The sequence below is a fragment of the Pyricularia pennisetigena genome, chromosome 6 (genome assembly GCF_004337985.1).
Source record: "Pyricularia pennisetigena strain Br36 chromosome 6, whole genome shotgun sequence".
Lineage (NCBI taxonomy): Eukaryota > Fungi > Ascomycota > Sordariomycetes > Magnaporthales > Pyriculariaceae > Pyricularia > Pyricularia pennisetigena.
Genome location: NC_043744.1, coordinates 875,041 through 895,216, shown reverse-complemented (window position 1 = coordinate 895,216; position 20,176 = coordinate 875,041). Strand labels below are relative to the sequence as shown.

The 20,176-nt window shown below is 55.3% G+C and overlaps 4 protein-coding genes across 4 annotated transcripts; 3 read left to right on the top strand and 1 right to left on the bottom strand.

Annotated features, from left to right (window-relative positions):
• Positions 1-710: 710 nt before the first annotated feature.
• PpBr36_04130 (uncharacterized protein) lies at positions 711-1,124 on the top strand (the record flags this gene model as incomplete). Its single annotated transcript, XM_029891294.1, has 1 exon — positions 711-1,124. One exon carries the CDS (start codon positions 711-713, stop codon positions 1,122-1,124), a length of 414 nt encoding a protein of 137 aa, XP_029749711.1.
• Positions 1,125-3,115: 1,991 nt separating this feature from the next.
• PpBr36_04128 (uncharacterized protein) lies at positions 3,116-9,942 on the top strand (the record flags this gene model as incomplete). Its single annotated transcript, XM_029891293.1, has 3 exons — positions 3,116-3,601; positions 3,670-4,009; positions 4,094-9,942. 3 exons carry the CDS (start codon positions 3,116-3,118, stop codon positions 9,940-9,942), a joined length of 6,675 nt encoding a protein of 2,224 aa, XP_029749028.1.
• Positions 9,943-12,195: 2,253 nt separating this feature from the next.
• Positions 12,196-15,947, top strand: PpBr36_04127 (uncharacterized protein; the record flags this gene model as incomplete). Its single annotated transcript, XM_029891292.1, has 15 exons — positions 12,196-12,561; positions 12,660-12,687; positions 12,793-13,196; positions 13,325-13,570; positions 13,639-13,818; positions 13,889-13,990; positions 14,115-14,312; positions 14,380-14,401; positions 14,501-14,544; positions 14,620-14,679; positions 14,790-14,907; positions 15,002-15,056; positions 15,118-15,288; positions 15,449-15,512; positions 15,609-15,947. 15 exons carry the CDS (start codon positions 12,196-12,198, stop codon positions 15,945-15,947), a joined length of 2,397 nt encoding a protein of 798 aa, XP_029749735.1.
• A 317-nt stretch (positions 15,948-16,264) lies between these two features.
• PpBr36_04126 (uncharacterized protein) lies at positions 16,265-18,785 on the bottom strand (the record flags this gene model as incomplete). Its single annotated transcript, XM_029891291.1, has 4 exons — positions 16,265-16,680; positions 16,792-17,375; positions 17,511-17,944; positions 18,039-18,785. 4 exons carry the CDS (start codon positions 18,783-18,785, stop codon positions 16,265-16,267), a joined length of 2,181 nt encoding a protein of 726 aa, XP_029749736.1.
• Between the last annotated feature and the right edge of the window lie 1,391 nt (positions 18,786-20,176).

Below are 20,176 nucleotides of genomic sequence, written 5' to 3'. Positions count from 1 at the left end.
AGAGCTATACTATCATCTGTCGACTGGGCTATGGGAGCGATGGTGACCTCTACTGCTGTGCTTGCCTTTTACTTGCGTCCTTCAGTACATGTTTAGAGAAGCGACGTACGCTCCTAGAACCAGCTCTGAATTTACCTGGTCTCTAGAGTCAGCTGTGTCCGTCACTTGTATGTGAAATAACTTGAATTCTATAAAAGGTTACAGTTGAATTTCTTCAATAGTCACGCTGAAGCAGAATACTCTCTGGTGAGAGTTCTCGACCCATAAGACGCTTGAAAACAACGAGCCATATAGCATTTTACTTTATGGTCAAGTGCTTTTGCGTGATGGCCTCCACGGTACCCCTAAGACTAAATACATTGTTAGAAGTTAGAACAGTCGTCAATCTGCCTAGCGCCAAGTCCACAAGCCGAACTTGAAAGCCAAGATGAACGGTGATTAACAGCATGGTATACCCGAAAGACTTTATGACTTTCTCTCAAATTCTCAAGAGGCCAAGTCACAAATTGCAATGGAGGTGAGCAAGACAAATAGTTGACATGCAACGACCTCAGCTCCATATAAAATTATATTGTCCTGTTTTCTGCTTACTTTAAACATATCCTACAATTAATCCTCTCATTTCTTCACACAAGCAAAGTCTATGTCATTAACTGACCCCTAGAAATCAGCCTTGATAAAGATCAAAAGGATCCGCAAGCCTCTTCACCATGTGCTACGAGGAGATATTCTACAAAGACTGCGGGCACCCCGCCTACAAAGACCTTGTTTTCTGCGACTACCGCCGCGTCGACAGAGTCACAGGCGAGCTCGTGAGATGCTCGAGCTCGGAGGACGGCGAGTTCTTGGACATCATCAGGAGCAAAGTTCCCGGATACTGCAACAACGACGAGTGCTGGCTCAAGTCGCGTGTCAGGTACGGCTGGAGGTGCCACAAGTGCTCGCACACGAATCGCAGAAGGAAGGGCAGGTTCTGCAGAGGCCGCAGTTGCCGCCACGAGGTCTGTGAGAGATGCGACCCTAGCTACCTGCTGTGCTGCTATGACGGTGTCCCGGTAGAGCGTGGCGCCAACTGTGACGCGTGTCTACGTCGGTCTTGCACCAAGTGCGAATATCGTTTGTAGTGGGCATCAACTTTCAAAGTGGTTCAGGTCATCTGAAGAAGGACTGTCTTTGGCTGGGCTAGAGACAGTTGCTGCTGTCGACCTATAGATTCGGCCTTGGAATGTTTGACAGACAAAACCAAAGAGGAGAGCCAGATTTCCCTATACAACATGCAGCGTGCGGCTGTGATATACTGGTGAGGACTCAAAGGGGCAACAACCCAGGACGGGAATACGCCGGAAAAGTCCAAACACGGTGTTGAAGTACATCCCAACGACGTTAACTTGCTGCTAGGTATTTGCGTCCCGGACCTTACTGTGACCGGTCTCCGCGGAGGGAATCTAAAGGGGACAATGCCTATGTATACAAACTAGGACAAAATCAACACATCCTGGCTTTTTTTTTCAAGAATCTGCAAGCATAAAGGATAAAAAGCCACCAAACTTCATCAGGATCAAGCCGGCTCAGAATATCTTTGCCAAAATACGACGATTATTCTTGAGTTTTTCCGCAGTATGAAGTCAATTTCCTAGTCGCAGGTATTATAACCTCCACCTGACGCACCAAACACGATTGAAAAGAAAGTGGAGTTTTAAAACGGTTATTCCCGTATGCATTGCCAAGGTGTGCCCGTCCAAAAAAAAAAAAAAAAAAAAAAAAAAAAAAAAGAAACATCGAAAAGAATACGTGATAGATTCTCACGACCAATCTGAACTTGTATTGAGTTCATTCATTAAATCTAATATATGGTTTTGGCTTCAAAATGTGGCCTTTGACGATGTTTCTCTGCCTGCCTTATGTATTCGAACGCTTGTATTAGTGCCACCCTGTTGCGGATACTCCCACTGGCTACCAGCCGCGCGCGTGGCTTTGGCCGAGACAATCCCGATGCTAGGGCGAAGAGAGACCTAGCTAGAAAATCGACAATTATGTCAGAAATTTCCGAGTCAGTCAAGAGTTCTGAAAGGAAAACAGTCATGCCAGCCAGCCGCAGCTATGCGAGGCACGAGATCCAACTTCCAAGAGACATTACAATATTCCACCCCAAACGATTGTGGAATGCTGAATCCGATGGTACTGCCTCGCCCCGAGTTCCTTTTTTTTTTTGCCACGCCGACACGAAAGCCAAGGCAATTTGGGAACGAGTATCAAACTTTATGAGTTGTGAGAATCACGCTTAGGCGGGAAGTTATCCGCCATGCAGGTCCAAGGGTGCAATACAATTGACCACTCGCTTGCCTTGTTCCACGCAAGATGGCCGTTTATTTCCTGTGCCGGCTTTACTAAGCTCATCGCCCCCGCAGGAATGCCCAGAGAAGATCTGCGTCCCTGCCGGCCGCGGATCACCAGCCGCGTGTAAAAGAAATGGCCAAGTTTGTTGTAAGCGCAGTTGGCTTGCCGGAGCTGACTCTTGGCATCTTTAGTCTGCATTTGGCGTCGGTTGCACTAATGTCCATTGCTCTTCTGGTTCGGTGAATTGCCCTCGTGGTCTTGGCAGATAAACGCCTTGGAGCTGTACTTGATATGCATGTTTCAAACCTTGGCGCGACTGCGCTACGATTATTTCGGAGACTTCTCTGGCTGTGAAATGAAATGATAGTAGGTGTTGATTCGTGATGAATTGAAAAAAAAATATCAAAAAAAATAATATAAAAAGGCCAGTCGAACGTCTGGAATGAGCAAAACAGAATTCTTTGTTCATGCCTTTTCTGACTATCAATCACAATACGACGGGCTGATATTACTCAGACTCGTGGATATCAGGGCATATCATCAGCAGCTTGAAAAAAAGTCAAAGAGAGTACTGGTACTCTCCTTTTTGAATAATAATTCCAGATCAAAAAGAAAAGAGCATTATTTACCGCTCAACTTGGATATTTCGGACACCAAAAGTTTCTCATTCACATTATTATTACTGCTAGTATTATCATCATCATCATTATTATTATTCCCCCCAAATCAAAATCAAATAAGTAATATCATTTCCCCTTTTCCAACTCCAGCAAGCAACATGGCTCCAGGTTTGGTCTCTCCCAAGATGCCCTCGTCGGCACCTCACTCTCTGTCCAAGACCAGCAGCAGCCACACTGCGCACCACCACTACCACCACGAAGATGGGGGATTCTCGACCGAGACGGTCGAGAGCCGCCAGCGCCACCTCGGGCTGCGCAAGATGGGCTCCCGCAGCAGCTCCATGGCAAACGCCTCGAGCATTTCCAACGTGGTCTACTCGATCAAGCGGCGCAGCTCCGAGGAGCTCGGGTCCAACATCTCGGCGCAGCTTCTGAGTGCTACGCACGAGTCGGTCCTCGACTGGATCAGGGCGCAGCGCATGAGCGACCTCCCTCCCGAGGGCAGCAGCTACGACAAGGTGCTCGCCTGGGCGCGGCTCTTTGTCGACAGGCTGCACTCGTTTGATCATGCCGTTCAGGAGTTTGCCGGGGACAGCTATCTTGCTGCTCAGCTTGCTTATGGTTATTGTTCTCTCCTTCTCGAGGTACGAACTTTTCTTTTTTTTGTCTTGTAAAGGTGGCATAGACTGACAAGTTGAAAACAAAACGACAGCTCGGGAAAGAAAATGCCGGCGCACTCATGGTCTCGTTTGGATTCTTCTATTCCATGTCGGTGCCCCTGGTCAACCTCCTCGAGTGCACTGAGCTCTTTAGTGTCTCGCAAGAGACCAGCGAGCAGCTCGTCATGGCCCTGTCGGATCTCGTCACGGTGGTTGCCAGCGTTGCAACCTACTTCCACAAGGCCATTCGCGGGCTGACCAACACTTCGGTGTCGGTCAACATCTACTCGACGTTTGCACCTCAGATCAAGACTTTTCTTGAACGCTGTGAGAAGACGGCAGAGTCCATTTGGAAACATGAGCTTCAGAGGGAAGGCGCTGATATTACCAAGAGTAAGTACCATAACTCGTATGCCTCTGTCAGTAGGGCAAAAAGAAGAAAAAAAAAAGACGGTTGAGCTAACAGCCTGGAAACAGTTGCCAAGCTCAAGACCGTCAGTCAGTGGATTGCGCCAGAGGACCACGTCATGTCCAGCGTCCTCACTTCGACCTATCATCTGGCTCATGACCGCGAGGAACTGACCTGCCTTTATATTGGTACCCACTTGACCCGCTTCCTCAGGAGCTCGCAGAAGACCATGCTCCTGAGTGGACCGCAGGGATCTGGCAAGACGATCCTCGCATCGGTGATTCTCGACTACCTGCAGCACCCCATTGCCGGCGTCACTTACAACACTCTGTTTGTCCCCATCGACGCGCGCATCCCGGCCGAGACGACCAGTCGTGCCGTCGCCAAGTCGCTGCTCCACCAGCTCTTCCAGAAGCGTACAGGAAACGTCAAGCTTCTCAACATTCTGATCGAGACTTATGAACGGTCCATCCGCTTCGCTTCCGATGAGGACCACGACGATATCCTCTGGAAGGCCGTCGAACGGGCCGTGGGTGGTGCCACTATCCTGGGCAGCAGGGACCTTGTCATGATCGTCGACGGCCTTGACGAGTGTCCCTCTGGCGAGGATGCTCTGTACCGGCGACTCCAGGCCGTCGTGACTGCCAAGGGCGCAAGCTCGGTCAAGCTCGTTGCTCTCGGTTCCAAGCCTCAGCAGGGCGTCCAGAACCTCGAGGTCAACGAGGATCTGATCTTTGACGACATCGCGGCGGTTGTGCGTGATTTCTTTGAGGACTACGACGTGTTCCTTTCCATGGACGAGATGGAACGCGAGACTCTGATAGCCCGCATCGCCACCCTGTCCAAGGGCTCCTTTGTCTGGGCCAAGCAGGCGAGCAAACAGATACGGCACCACGGCGCGTCCAAGAATCTGTTCGAAGCCCTGGAGGAGATGGAAAAGTGCACCGTGGGCGACTTTGTGCACAGGACGCTCACGGCGCCCGAGGTTACGGACCAGACCAGGCTCATGCTGGCGTGGCTGGTCACGGCGGAGCGACCGCTGACGGTCAAGGAGCTGGCGGCGCTGGCGACCATCAACCTCGACAGGCAGAGCATCGACCACGACGTCAAGATGGACGTGATGCAGACGCTCAAGCCGGTCAACTCGCTCGTGTACATGCAGGACGGGCTGATGTACCTCCGTCACGGCATGGTGCGCAAGGCCGTGACCAGCTGGCTCAACGGGCACAGGGGCTTCGTCAGCGACCGCCACGGCGACCTGGCCACCAGGCTGCTCGTCTACATCAACTCGACCGTCACGGAGCAGCACGAGTGCAGGCTCACGCCGCCGCCCAGCCACGAGGTCCATCAGCTCACCGGCCGCCACACGCTGCTCGACTTTGCCATGCGCTACTGGCCGCTGCACCTGCGCAAGAGCTTCGCCTACCTCAAGCCCGACGTTGGCGATTCCGAGGCGGCCAAGCTGGTGGCCAAGGTGGTGCCCAAGAACGCGACCGTGGTCCAGCTGCAGGCCGCCTTGTGGCAGCACCGCCCGACGCCGATGCTGCTGGCGTGCCACACCACCATGACCAACATTGCGCGCCGGACCCTGACCGCCAGCAGCCCCGTCACGCTGCAGTCCGTCATCTTCTTGGCCGGCATCTACCGCCAGATCGACTTCAGCCCCGAGGCCACCACGCTGTTCTACGAGGCCTCGACCGTGGCCAACACGCTGCTGACCAGCAAGAACAAGATCACGATGCAGCTCTGCCGCGCCTTTGTCGACATCACCACGGGCCGCACCACGACGTCCAAGAACGACATCATCACGACCCACCGCGAGCACGTCCTCCAGATCCTCGTCGAATGCTACAGGGCCCAGTACGGACACATGTCCGAGCACGTCGTCGCCACGCTCAAGCTGCTCGTCGAGCACTACCGCGCGACGAGGGAAGAGACCAAGGCCGAGGAGACGATTACCAAGATCCGAGCCATCAGCAGCACGACCGAGTTCGGCGCCAGCACCACCACCAGCACCACCACCACCGTCACCGAGGACGACTCCCGTCCCGAGGGAGACCTGCAAGTCCACCTGCGCGGCCGCAGGGGGTCTCAGTCCATGGACGAGGTGGTGGTCTTGACGCTCGACGTCGACGAGCACGACGAGCCGATCGAGAGCCACGCCAAGTACGACTTTGAGTTCTTCCTGGTCAAGGCGGAGCGGTACGTGGCCGAGGCGCGCGTCGACCTGGCCGAGAGGACGTACGTTGAGATCTGGCAGCGCGTGACGCGCGAGTACGCCGCCACGCGCTCCGCGCTGTGGGAGGAGCGCAAGATGAAGAGCGTCGTCTGCTACGCGCGCTTCCTGACGCAGCAGGGCCGCACCGCCGACGCCAGCAGCATCCTGTCGACCGCCTGGGAGGAGTACAAGTCGTCGCAGGCCAGCGCGTCCATCACCGAGGCCACCTGCAGCATGTACGTCGAGATGGCCGGCATGATGAAGCGCGTCGGGCTCGTGTCGGAGAGCCTGGCGCTGATGAAGCACTGCTCCAACTTTTACCGCAGCACAAACAAGACCGAGACGTCGACTTATCACGAGCTGCAGCAGAATATCCAAAGCACTTCGCAGGAGCTGGTGCAGTCCATGAGCAGCAGCAGCAGCAGCAGCAGCATGACGACGACGACGACGACGACGACGACAACCGTCTCCGAATCCATGCTGGAGGAGATGGTGCTGGAGCAGAGCAGCTCCGTCAACACGGTCGACGAGAGCACCTTTGCGGCCTCGAGCAGCCTCGTGCGCCTCTACATGAAGCAGCACCGCCTGCAGGACGCCACCCGTCTGCTCAAGAGGATCCTCGGCGGCCTCTGGCCGTCGCTGTTCACGCCCAACGTCGAGGACGTCGTGGCCCCGCAGAAGCTGGTCGAGCAGTGCGTCGACCTGGCCGAGCGGCTGGCCGACTGCTACCACGCCCGCCGCCGGCGCGCCAAGGAGGAGGACGTGCGCGTGCGCGTGTACCGGGCGATGCGCACCTGTCGCAAGGTCGACGACGAGCTGCGCCGGCGCGTCGCGGCCGAGCTGGTTCTGTTCCTCCGGCGGACGGACCAGTCGGAGCTGGTCATCACCACGCGCCAGGAGATGCTCGACGACCACGTGAACCACTACGGCGACAGGCACCCCAAGGTCGTCGAGATGCTGTGGGAGCTCGCCGAGCTGACCCGCCCCCGCCCCGTCTTTGTCGAGTACTACCAGCGGATCGTCAAGGCTCTGCACCCCCACAGCACCGACGACGTGCCCCCGGAGGCCTTTGAGCCCCTCGACGTCGTGGCCACCGAGCTCTGGAGCAAGGGACGATTCCCCGAGGCCGCCGGCTACTACAAGGTCGTCTTTGCCTGCTTCCTGCGCCAGCCCAAGCTCAGCCCCAAGCTGAACGACGCCGGGTTCGTCAAGACGCTGTTCCAGCGCTACACGCACTGCCTGCGCAGCGTGCGCAGCGACTTTGCCGTCGTCCACAAGGTCTCGGTCGACTACCAGACGCAATGCAAGATCGTCTTCGGCCTCGGCGCGTCCATCACCATCCAGGCCACCCTCCACCTGGCCAAGGTGTGCCAGGAGTCGAAGCGCTACGAGGTCGACGCCATCGTGCTCTACGAGGAGCTGCTCAAGACGCACTCTGACGAGGTCGACCACGGCGAGATCAGCTCCATCCTCGACTCCATCTACGAGGCGCAGGCCGACCTGATCACCTCGACCAGCGGCGCCACCTCCAACACGGCCGTGTCGTCGGACCAGGTGCAGCGCGTCATCAAGGTGTTCAAGAAGCGCGTCGCCACCATCCGGGAGACGCACGGCTGGGCGCACGAGGAGTCGCTGTCCAAGATGAGCGAGATGGTGCGCTTCTACAACAGCCAGCAGACGTCATCGTCGTCGTCATCGTCGTCGTCGTCGCTGACCCACGACGAGATGGCCCGCAACACCGAGACGGTCCTGTCCGAGCTCAAGCAGGCCACGGTGCACATCCTCTCGCACGAGACGTTCCCGACCCGCCTGATCGCCGCGGCCTCTACCATCGCCTCGAGCTACATCCAGTCCAACCAGACGCACAAGGCCACCGAGATCAAGCAGGAGCTCTACCGCCAGGTCGTCATGAAGGACAAGACCAACGCGTCGAGCTGCGGCTTCGACCTGACGGGCCGCGGACGCGAGAGCCTCGTGTTCCTGGCCGAGTTCGAGCACTCGCTGCACCCGCGCCACCACTCCTTCACCGCCACCGACATCCTCGCCGAGCTGACCACGCAGTACATGTACTTTGAGGAGTTCCGCGGCCTGCTGCAGTCCGCCGGCTCCCTGGGCGCCGTCATGGCCTCGGCGTCGCGTCTGCACAAGTTCCTGACCTCTTACGAGCGGCTCGACGGATCCAGGCGCGTCTTTGACGAGCTCGCGTCCTACTTTGTGAAGCACGAGGGCGGGCGCGTCGGGCTGGAAAGGCCGCAGGTGGACGTTCTCTTGAGCAACCTGCTGTGCTATTTTGGCACCTTCACCTCGCAGAACTTCCCCCGCTCCGTCGGCATCAGTGGCATCCGCGGCGTGGAGGAGCTGCTCAGGGAGCAAAAGTACGACCAGGCGGCCGACCTGGCCACCGCCACCTGGACCTACGTCTCGGCCGACGACAGCTACAGGACGGACCCGGGCCTGGCGAAGCTGGTGCTGATCCTGGGCCTGACGCTGGCCGACGGCAGCGGGCGCAGGTACCTCGACGTGGCCGCCTCGCAGGCCGTTCCGGGACAGGCGCGGCACGCGTTGCCGCCTCGACAAGGAGGCATCCCCGCAGCAGCAGCAGCAGCAGCAGCAGCCAAGGACGACTCGTCGCAGCCGACGGCGCGCCCTCTGCCGGAGCCCGCCGCGGTCCTCGCCAGGCCCAAGGCGCAGGCGCACTCGAGGCTCCTGGCGGCGTCGGCGCCCATCACGCGGCAGGTGCTGCAGGTGCTGGCGTCGATGCGCATCTCGCTGTCGCACGTGTCGCTCGTGCACCTCAACAACCTCGTCGCGGTGCTGGGGGCGCAGCGCGACCACGAGACGCTGGCGTGGCTGCTCACGACGCTGTGGGAGTCGCGCGAGGCCCAGGGCGGGTCGTGGCCCGTCGGCGTCACCCTGGCCCTGGGCCGCCGGTACATCGTGGCGCGGTACCTGGTCGGCGACGCCACCGCCGCCGTGCGCCTGGCCGAGGACATGGTGTACAACTGCCGCCGCGTCCACGGCGCCAGGCACCCGCGCACCCTGGGCATGTCCGTGTTCCTGACCAAGCTGTACACGGGCATCGCGCAAAAGTACCAGACCCTTGCCGGCGGGACGACGAGAAGCAACAACAACGGCGGCCGGGACGTCGCGGCCCGCTACTACAAGAAGTCGGCCGCCGTCCACGAGAACATCCTGCGCGCCTTCAGCGACCCGACCTTTGCCGACATGGAGGGCGGGTTGGACGGCAGCATGTGCCTGGACGACGTGCCGTCAAACCATGGCGGCGGCGGCGGCGACGGCGGCAGCACCAGCAGCAGCACCATCAGCAGCAGCAACGGGCTCGATGGCCTCGTCGGCGGCGACGTCGAGAGCATGGACGGCAGCGTGCAGCTCGCGTCCGACGGCGACAGGGTCAGGATGCACCTGCGCTACTTCAAGCTGGCCGTGCAGAGGCTCGGCGCCTGGCCCAAGGACTACAAGGAGTACGAGCGCCTCAACGCCGACATCTTCCGCGAGTTTGGCGACTGTCTGCGCGGCGTCGAGGGCGTGGAAAGGTGGAATCTGGACGCCTTTGGCCATGGCAAGGCCGAGAGCTCCGAGGACATGCTCAACATTGACGAGTTTAAGCACTGGGAACTGATTAGTGGAAGCGGTATTATGGTGCAGGAGGAGGAGGAGGAGGAGGAGGAGGAGCTGTGATCTTTTTGCTCAAGATTGTCGAGAGAAACTAGGCGAGGACGTTTTGCATCGCGGTTGAGCCGCCATGCTTTTTTTGATCATCAACAAATATGTCAGTCTCTTTTGTTTTTTTGTTTTTTTGTCATTAACCCAATCAAACTGGAATCAAAAGCCTGTAGCTGTTGAAAAAAAAATCTATATCATGTTCCTTCACTGTCGCAGCTTGCCTTGACTTGTGAATAGTGGCCATCTCAAAAGCGATATATGCACAATCTGCGGGAGCTTGACTGTGGATATATTTTACCCATATCCTGGCTTCTCCAACTTTCTTAGCGGTTCAAATTTTGACGTTTCACTGTGGGAAGCCTTTTTACCTAGGCGTATATAGGAACAATGATGTGAACGGTTCTCACGGGAGTGAATTAGTGTTTTCGGCGTAAGTAGCAGTATAAACCCGAGATACAATGATTCCGAGTCTTTGTGAAGAAAGCACTGCTTCAAACACGAAATGTGGCTATTGGAGAATTTGCTGCCGTGAATTGTTTGCAACTCAAGGCTTGACAGGCGGCAGCCTCACAAAAAGTGTCAAACCGTGGGATGTTCATCCGAGCGATAACAGAGATTGAGACGGAACAGCTAAAAGACCGGCGAGCAACATATCAAATGAACAAAAGACTGTGCGCAATCTGATATTGATTGGTGTAAAACGAAAAGTTTTACCAAGAATTTCACATGAAGCAATGGATGGGGTGTTAGTATTTTGCAAGGTTTCACATTCGGCTGAGGTCTAATTGCCTCATTACCTTATGAAATGCAATCTTGGAGTTTTGATGTGTTACTGAGCAATGCGCACCCGGTCACTGGGCAATTAGACTAGAGACTACTGTAGATACAGCAATGCTTTCAATGGGCCTGTCCTCCGCGGAAAACGAAAGCGCAAACGGAGAATTAGCTCACAAACTTTCATGTGTCCCTCTGTTACACAGTACCCACGAACCTTCTACTTACAAAGAAACCTCGCTAGGAATTATCACCGGACGCGTCATTGAATTTATCCTTAAAAATTCCAATGTAACAAGATTCTTTGTGCCCCGTCGACTCGTCGCACAAACGTTGGTGCACGGTTGTGTCACCTTCCAATCCAGGCGTCCTGCAACCGAACCCACCGTATAATTCCCGGGCCTGATTGGATGTGATATTTATGGCCACTTGACAATGGTTGCATGATTTGATGCGAGTCGAAAAGATAGAAGAAAAAAAAAGTAATTAGTCCCGACGCTGGGGAAATGCACCCTGAACAAGAGCTGGTGGAATTGTTTCGAGGACCCGCCCTCGGCTGTTCCTTATCTACAGTAGTACATGTAGTATTCTCTGCGGAGTACAAGATGGACCACACCTTTCGCGAATGGTAGCCCCTTTCTGCCATCCAATCTGTTAATCTGTTGGTCCGGTGTTAATTGAGTTAATTGCCTCCCTCGATTCTCAAGTCGCTACACTACGATAGCCAGGATCCCCTTGAAAATGGACCTCGCCAAAGACTTGCAAACGCCATGATAATGGTAGCTTGCGTGATCAAGCAATGGTCTGGGTTCCCCTTCTCGTCGTCACACCAGCTTCCTCTTCGAGGCAACACCCCACGATAGGGATCTTGCTTGTCCGAAAGGATAGAGATACCCAAGAGTCGAATCATATGGTGCATGAATAGCTGCACAATAAAAATCAATATTTTTGTGCCGCTATATCCATTCAGTGTAAAAACTCAATCTTAAAGTTCTGCCACGGTGCAAGGAGGGTCTTGGTCGCTTCCAACTGACAGAAGTAGCAGCGCAAAAATAGATGAGCTTTTTTTTTTTTTTTTTTTTTTCTCTCTCTCTCTTCTTCTCTCACTTTAGCCTGATGCTTAAACCAACGGCCTTCTAGAAAACGGCCCCCCCGCGGCAAGATATCAATGGAACCCTGCAAAAGGCGTTATCACCCAACTTGACCTGCCCCCTTGACCATGCGATCGAAGTTGGGATCCCGCCACCGGGGCTACCCATGTCAAATGTGACGTGGTACGCTCAAAGCGAGCCGAGCTTCTCCCACATCTCCCAGACCTCGCATGTCGGCGAGAAGCTTATCATGTCTGGAGACGCCACCTGCACCCTTGGCAAAAAAGCTTGACTGCATCGCCATCCTCGACATAGTTTTTTTTTTTTTTTTTTTTTTTTTTTTTCTTTCCATTTTCCAACCCGCAGTTTAGCCAAGCCAGGCAAAGCGCAAAAGGGGAGGGAAATGGCGTCTTCACAGCCCTTTGGCGACACCATCGTCGGCGCCGCTCTCGACCCGGTCAGCGGCAAGGCCGTCTCGGCTCCTGCTCACGATGCCATCAACGAGAAGCTGGGTCAGGACAAGTCGGACGTGATTGCTATGACCGACAGCACCGAGAAGGGCGAGATTCAACCCTCCAGGTCCGCCGAGGAAAGCGACAACGGCAAGGGCAGCGAAAGCGACCCTGACGCCATCATTGTCAGCGGCACCGACGTGGCCAAGCACCTGCTGCCCCTGCGCGACGATGCCGATCCGTCTCTGACTTTTCGGAGCATGCTTCTCGCAACGGGTCTGTCGGGGTTCCAGGCTGTGATGAACCAGATCTACCAGGTTCGTCGTCTTGTCTTGTCTTGTCTTGCTGTTTGGAGGCTATGTGGTTCTTGCTATGTGCGATATCACGAATGCTAAGATGCGCTTTGCGACGACAGTTCAAACCCACTCTTGTTACGATCCAAGGTAGCCAAAGCTCCGCAGCCCATTTTTATTTCCTCACCAAACCCTGCTCTATCTTTTGCCAAACTCTAGAGAATCTGATCTAACCCCATAGACTTTTACCATCAGGTACCTTCATTGTGCTCATCGCCTACTTCCTCGGCCAAGGGTGGGCCAAATTTCTCCCCCGTGGTGACCGGCTCGAGGCTCGTTGGAGGTCCAAAGGCGGCGAGGGAAACGTCCCGCTCTGGATCAGGATTGTGTCCTTCTTCAACCACGGAGAATGGGGCCTCAAGGAGCACGCAATCTGTGCAATCACGGCGACGGCCGCCTCCAACGCGGCGACCAGCAGCACCGTCTTCTCAGCCCAGCTGCTCTTTTATGATCTGCCTTTGAGCGCGACCACCGTCGTCTTGACTGTCATCTCGATTGGCCTGTTCGGCTACGGACTCTGCGGCATCCTGCGACCCGTTACTGTCTGGCATGTCGACGCCGTCTACTGGAGCACCCTGCCGACGGTCAAGACCCTTCAGGTAAGCAAGCCGACCTATCAACCATATACCGCTTGTTTTTCTTTTCTTTTCTTTTTGTTATTAGACGTCAAATCCCCGTGTGGAAACCGACACTGACACTGACACTGACCTGACACCTACCTGTACAGGGTCTTCACTGGCAAGAGATCAAATCGTCCAAACCCATCAGATACTTTTGGATGGCATTCGTCGGCATGTTCATTTACGAGTTCTTCCCTGCCTACATCTGGCCTTGGCTGAACGCCGTCTCCATCCCTTGTCTCGCCTCGATGAATGCGACTGGGGCAACGGGCGCTACTCTCACCCGTCTGTTTGGAGGGTCCCTGAATAATGAGGGACTTGGGCTATTTTCGCTTTCGTTCGACTGGCAATACGTATGGATCACCTCAATATAATACCAAGGCCAAGCAGAAAAAATAATACTGACTTCTTTTTCTGGCAGATAACCTCATTCAACACATCTCTGCCACTTACGCTGCAGGCCCACACGGCAGTTGGATACTTTATTTGCTTCTTGGCCATGCTGGGTATATACTACACCAACCAGTGGGACGCCAAATCGCAGCCCTTTATGTCCACCAAACTGAGGTCCGAGGGTGGTGGCTCGTATCCAACTTCCAAGGTAAGGCGCATCACTGTCCTCAGATGCTTTTTTTTTCTTTTGCTCCGGCTAATCACATATTTTGTCCAAGGTCTTTGCTGGTGGCATTCTCGACCACACTGCTCTCGCCAAGTATGGCCTTCCCATGCTTTCGGGCACATTTGCCTACGGCATGTTTATGGCCAACGCTGCTGTACGTTTTCTTTTGCTCCATGACACCAAAAAAAGAGAAGAGTCCTAGGGCATGATACCCTCAAATACCACCAGCAAGTAGAGTCTAACCTCAATTCCTGGTACTTTTTTTCTTTCTCTTTTAGATTGGCGCCCTCATCACGCACTGCTTCCTGTTCTGGGGCGGAGACATCAAGAAAACGTACCGCAGCGCAAGGGAGGGCAGATTCGACGACCCCCACCACGTCCAGATGGCAAAGAACTACAAGGAGACCCCGTGGTGGTGGTTCATGATTGTCCTTGCTGGCAGCTTTGTGCTCGGTCTCATTGTTGTCACGACACAGGTGAGCTCGACCCGATTGAGTGCATTCAATGCACAACTAAATTTCACTGCTGACGATTGGGTTATAGGACATAACTCTTCCGGCGTGGGGTACGTGCAATGTGTTGTGGACAGAACCTCGAGCATTTTAGTATTTTGAACAGACTCGTACGTGGGGCTTCAAACACTAACTATATGGACCAAATCTAGCCTATGTCGTCTCGCTGCTCCTTGGAACTCTCATAGCGCCATTTGTAAGTCTTGTCTGCCAGCATTTGGACAAAAAGAAATGGATGCGCAGCGGGTTCTGACGACACATGATATAACAGTCCACCCTGCTTTATTCCCGCTACGGAAACGGCATTGCTACCAACAATCTTTCCAAGATGGTGAGTTTTCCATCTCAAAACGCTTCCTGTTGGGTTTGCTGGCTTGCTGGCTGGCTGGCTACAAAATATGTGCAGAATGGCCACTAATCATAGCGACGCTCCTCTACTAGATTGCTGGACTCGTTCTTCCTGAACGCCCAATCGCAAACATGTATTTCGCCGCCTTTAGCCACAATGTTATCCTGTGCACGCTCAACCTCTCCAATGATTTGAAGATGGGCGAATATCGTGAGTTTTTCTTTCCCCTTTTTTTTTTTGATTCACTTTTTTTTTGTCTCTTGCAAAGTATAGGAAAGCTGACGCCACCTTCACCGCGGAATAGTCAAGATCCCGCCTCGTATAATGTTCTTGACTCAGATTTACGGCACGATTCTCGGGTGAGACCCCTCTCCAAAGAACCCGCACACTAGATCCTGATACTAACTGGCAGCCCCACAGAGGCTTTATCAATTATGCGGTCATGATCTCGATCGTTACTGGAAACAAGGATCTTCTCGTCGACGGCAATGGCGATGCCGCGTGGAGTGGTGCGACCATCCAGTCGTACAACACCAACGCTACTTCCTGGGCGTTGGCAAGCTACCTCTACAAGGCTGGTGGTAGATATTGGTAAGTGGCGATGTGGTGTATCTGCTTTTTTTCTTTTTTTTTTTTTTTTTTTTTTTTCGCTGATGACCATTAATATTATCCTGTATTGGGATTCGTGTCCCTGCCACCGATGCATTCACTGTCGATCATCCACCGTTTGCTGACCTGGGAAAAAATACAGGCTTGTTCCCGTGGGATTGGGGATTGGCGCTGCCATTGTCGTTGCTCACCGCATCGTCTACCACGTAAGAACCACCACCTGTTTCGCCCGCTCTGGGACAGTCTGCACCATGCTTTGCCATCCATCACCCGCTGACGACTAGAGAAAAAAAAAACCACAGTTCAAACCCAAAATCGGGCGCTTCGACCTCCTAGACATCAACATGCCGCAGCTCATCCAGTACGCGGGCTACATCCCCTACAACGCGTCGCAGACCTGCGTGCTGTTCAGCCAGGTCATCTCGGGCTTCTTCATCCAGTTCTACCTGCGCAACTACCGCCCCCGCATCTTCAAGGACTACTCGTACCTGGTCACGGGCGCCTTTGACGGCGGCAGCCTGCTGGCCCTCTTCATCCTGTCGTTTGCCGTCTTTGGCGCCGGCGGCGCCGTGAAGCCTTTCCCCCAGTGGTGGGGCAACAACGCGGCTGGCAACTATGATCTTTGTCCGGCTGCGGAGTAGATGATTTGATTCTTGGCTTTTTGTGCTAGGAGGATTGGTTGCTCTTGTGGACGATGTTTGGAGGAAATAATNGATATGATATTATTTAATGGGGCATAATATGTTTGGGATGGGCTTTTATCGTTGTAGATACCCTGCTTTGGTTCCTAATAGAAGTCATGACAATTGTTTTTTGTTCTCTTTGCATCTTTTGAACAGACGTCCATAAACACAGGGATCTTGAAAAAAAGCAGACAAGGCACCATAACAAAACCTGCTCCCACTGACAGCTAACCCCCCCTCGCAGTCCCGGCATATGTACACAACCAGCCAAAGATTCAAGCCACGCTAATGCTCCCCTTGAGCCTCAGATCCCTGCTGCTGGCGCCGACGTCGACGCCAAACGCGCCGGCCGGCACGACCCAGTTCTGCTGCCCGACGTGCCAGTAGCTCAGATCCCTGCGGCGGATGTTGAAGGTCGCGGTGCCGCTGGCGCCGGGCGCGAGCTTGAGCTTGGCGAAGCCGCGCAGCTGCCGGGGCGGCGTCGCCGGCGCCCCGCCCGAGGTCGGGTACGACACGTACAGCTGCGCCACCTCGGCGCCCGTCACGGGCCCCGAATTGGTCACTGTCGCCGTCACCGTCGCCACCGTCTCCCAGAGGTCGGCGCGGCCGCCTGGGACGACTGGCCCCGTTGCTGGGCCCGAGCGGGCGGTGCTGGCGACTTTGATGTTGCTGTAGGTGAAGTTTGTGTATGCTGTTGTTGGGCGGGGGGTTGTTGGTTAGCTTTTCTTTTTTTTTTGTTCTTTTTTGGGGAGTGTCCATGGCGTGACGGCTTTTCAATAGGCGCGGAAGTAATGCAGCTTACAGAGTCCGTAGCCAAACTCGAACCTGGGCTGGATGTTGGCCCTGTCAAAGTGTCTGTAGTCGACAAACAAGCCCTCGGAAAAGTTGTCGTCTCCCCTGGCCACCGCGGTGCCATAGTCGCCCGCCTGCCGAGCGATGGTGTAGGGCAGCTTTCCGCTCGGGCTGACGGAGCCGTACAGCACGTCGACGAGCGCGTTGCCGCTCTCCTGCCCCGGCAGGCCGGCCCAGACCACGGCCGTCACGCCGGGGGTGTTGAGGATGGTCTCGAGGATGAGGGGCCCCACGCTGTGCACGACCACGATGACGTTCTTGTTGGCCTGCGCCACGGCCTGGACGAGCTGGTTGCCGTTGTGTAGCGGGTTCAGGTCGTTGCGGTCGCCCCTGATGTTGTCGACCACCAGGTAACCCTCGCCCGAGTTGCTGGTCAGGAACACGATGGCGGCGTCGGCGTCGCGCACCGTGTCGGCTACGTTGGCGGTGCTGTCGCTCGCGCTGAGGCTGACGGTGGCGCCGTCCTGCTGAGCCCGGGCCCGGATGGCGTCGGCTGGCGCGGAGAAGTATGGGTAGTTTGTGGTGCCGGAACCCCTGACGAGAAAAAAAAAAAAAAAAAAAAAGAAAAAAACAGGTCTTGTCAGTTTTTTTCCAAATGCCCCCTAGAGATTGTTCACGTGTCTGGAAAATTAAGAGAAAGAGAGAGAGAGAGGGAAAGCAAACACTCACCAGCCCATCCCCAACGCGCCCTCGTTGCAGCCCCTATCGACACAAGAGTTGATACCGCGCGGGTTGGCCACGGCGGCGGATCCAACAATGGCGAGGCGGCGCGGGGCCTTGAACGGCAGGGCGCCGGCGTCGTTCTTGAGCAGCACGATGCCGTCTCTCGCCACGGCGCGCACGTTCTCCTTGTGGTTGCCCTGGACGTTGGCGCGAATGTTGGTGGCCGGGTAGCCCTTGTCCTGCTCGGTCAGGTACCAGGCGGCGAGGACGCGCCGGGCCATGTCGTCCAGGCGGCTGCGGGCGACCTGGTTGTTGTTGACGGCCGTGGTGAGCTGCGGGCCCCAGAGGACGTTGCCGCCGTTGAAGTCGGACCCCGGCATCGTCATGTCCATGCCGGCGTTGGCGGATCCCGTGGTGGTATGTTGAGCGTTCCAGTCGGACTGGGCGTGGATGAGCATGTGTTGGATTTTAATTTAAAATCACAAATGAATGGGTGGGGCCAGACAGTAGTAAAGGTTGTGGACGAGTTCTTACCATGACGTATCCCTTGAAGCCGAGCTCGTCCTTGAGCAGCTTTTGCATAGCGTGCTCGTTCTCACAGGCCCAGCTTCCGTTGATCTTGTTGTACGAGCACATGACCGAGGCGACGTCGGCTCGGACCGCGTCAGCAAAGGGCCAAAGGTACAGCTCGTGCAGAGTCCTGTCGTCGACGTTTGAGCTCATCGTCTCCCTGTTCAACTCCTGCTCGTTGAGAAGGTAGTGCTTGGCCGTGGCCTGGACGCCGACGCTCTGCTGGCCCTTGATCGTGACCTCCATGGCGATGCCGACCAGGTAAGGGTCGACGCCGAAGCCCTCCCAGTTCCTGCCGCCCTCGGGGATCTTGCCGAGCGCGCCCGCGACCGGGGTCAGCATAACGTGCACTCCGCAGCCCCTCTGCTCCTCGGCCTGGAACTGACCGCGCTGCCGCATCAGCTCGACGTCCCAGGTCGACGCCGCCTGGATGCCGGGCGTAAAAGCCGTGACGCCCGTCCCGAACCGCACCCCCGTCGGCCCGTCCTGCAGACACAGCTGCGGGTAGTTGATGGCCGAGACGGGCGCCGTATTGCCGACGCAGGGGCCCTTGTCCCACCCGATCCCCGACACGATGTTGACCTTGTCCTGCTGCGTGATCCGGGCCAGCGCCGCGTTCGCCTTGGCGTACGCTTCGTCCCATGTCAGGACGGCCGTGGCGGTGCCGGCGAGCGCCAGCATCCGCAGGCCGGCCGCTAGGCGCGAGGCCATGGTTCAAGGGGTGGGGTGGCGGTGGTGACGGTGTGTGTGTGCGTGCGTGTGTGTTGACGTAACTGATCATTTTGGGGGGGTGGGGGTTTTTCACTCTTTTGTCAGCTTTTTGCTTTATTGTTGGGACGGGAAATGTTTGTGACGAGAATAGAAAAAACTTCCGGAGCAAAATAGAAAGTTATCTCATGGCCAACACTCACATTTACCACACGATGAAGGCTTTTGGTTCGAGAGGAGAAAAGTAAACTCTCTCGAGAGGAACGCCCACAAGCAGCTGCTGGATCGGACGAATCCAATTTCGATGGGGGGAATCCAGGGCGACTGGCAAACAGAACCGACGTCCGGACGAAGGAGGAGGGGGGGAGTTGCGGTTGGGGGGTGTTTAAATAAGGAAGAAAACAGGACACGACATGGAGACCTGACTAGAATCTGAAAAAGTCCTCCTCATAGAAAAGCACACTGTAAATCAAGGTATTTTTATTATGTGGCGTCTGCACCAAGCTCGGAAGCAGACTGCCCTGATCAGCATGGCATCCATCTATCAAAGTCATCTGGGGGAATCTCGACCGCGTTGGCACTCGGTCTCGATTGGATGGATGGTCAAGAAAACCGAAGAACAACCGGCATGTTGTTTGCCTTTGGTTTTAATTCTGGTATTTGTTTCTTCCCTCTTGGCACCAAGGATCCCAACTTGGTCCATCCGTGGTTCAAAATGGCCCTCCCAAGTCCACTGATGCGCCATTCTGTTCCTACTTTTTTGCATCGTATTTGCAGTGACCAAAGAATTATTGAGTGGGCGGGACGATATGGCTACCCTAAGCGGGAGGTAGATAGGTCATAAAATGCAAATTGGATCTTGGCTAGGAGTGTTGCATGCGGGCCCTTTCACTCTTCTTTTTCTTTGCCATTCTCCCCCTCATTCATTCATTCATTCATTTCATTTTGTTCTGCCGGCCTCTCCTTTTCGATCCCCACGACGAAATACGCCATTGTTGGTTGCATCTGGCCGAAAATGGAAATTCTTCCATATCCCGGAGCCACAAGATGCGTCCGCCGAGCCATTGAGCCCTGGGCCCCAACCGGGCCGTCGTGCCTGACCCGAAGCACGCATTACCTAAAAAGCACACGGAAGCAATTGGGAGGCATTTTTGAGCAAATCAAATCAAGCAAAAAAAATAAGTCGTGACATGTTTGCATACTGTCTTTGTTTTGCCCAGACCTGCGATCCGTGTTACCCCGCAAGTTGCCACTTTCACCAACGATACCACAATGTTTTCAAGACCGGGCTACGAGTAGCTTTAGCTCGCTGGAACGCAAACTCAATTCCGACACCTATACGCAAGGTGTCCTGCATCAGTACAACGTGCTGCATATCATGTTGGTCGGGTACC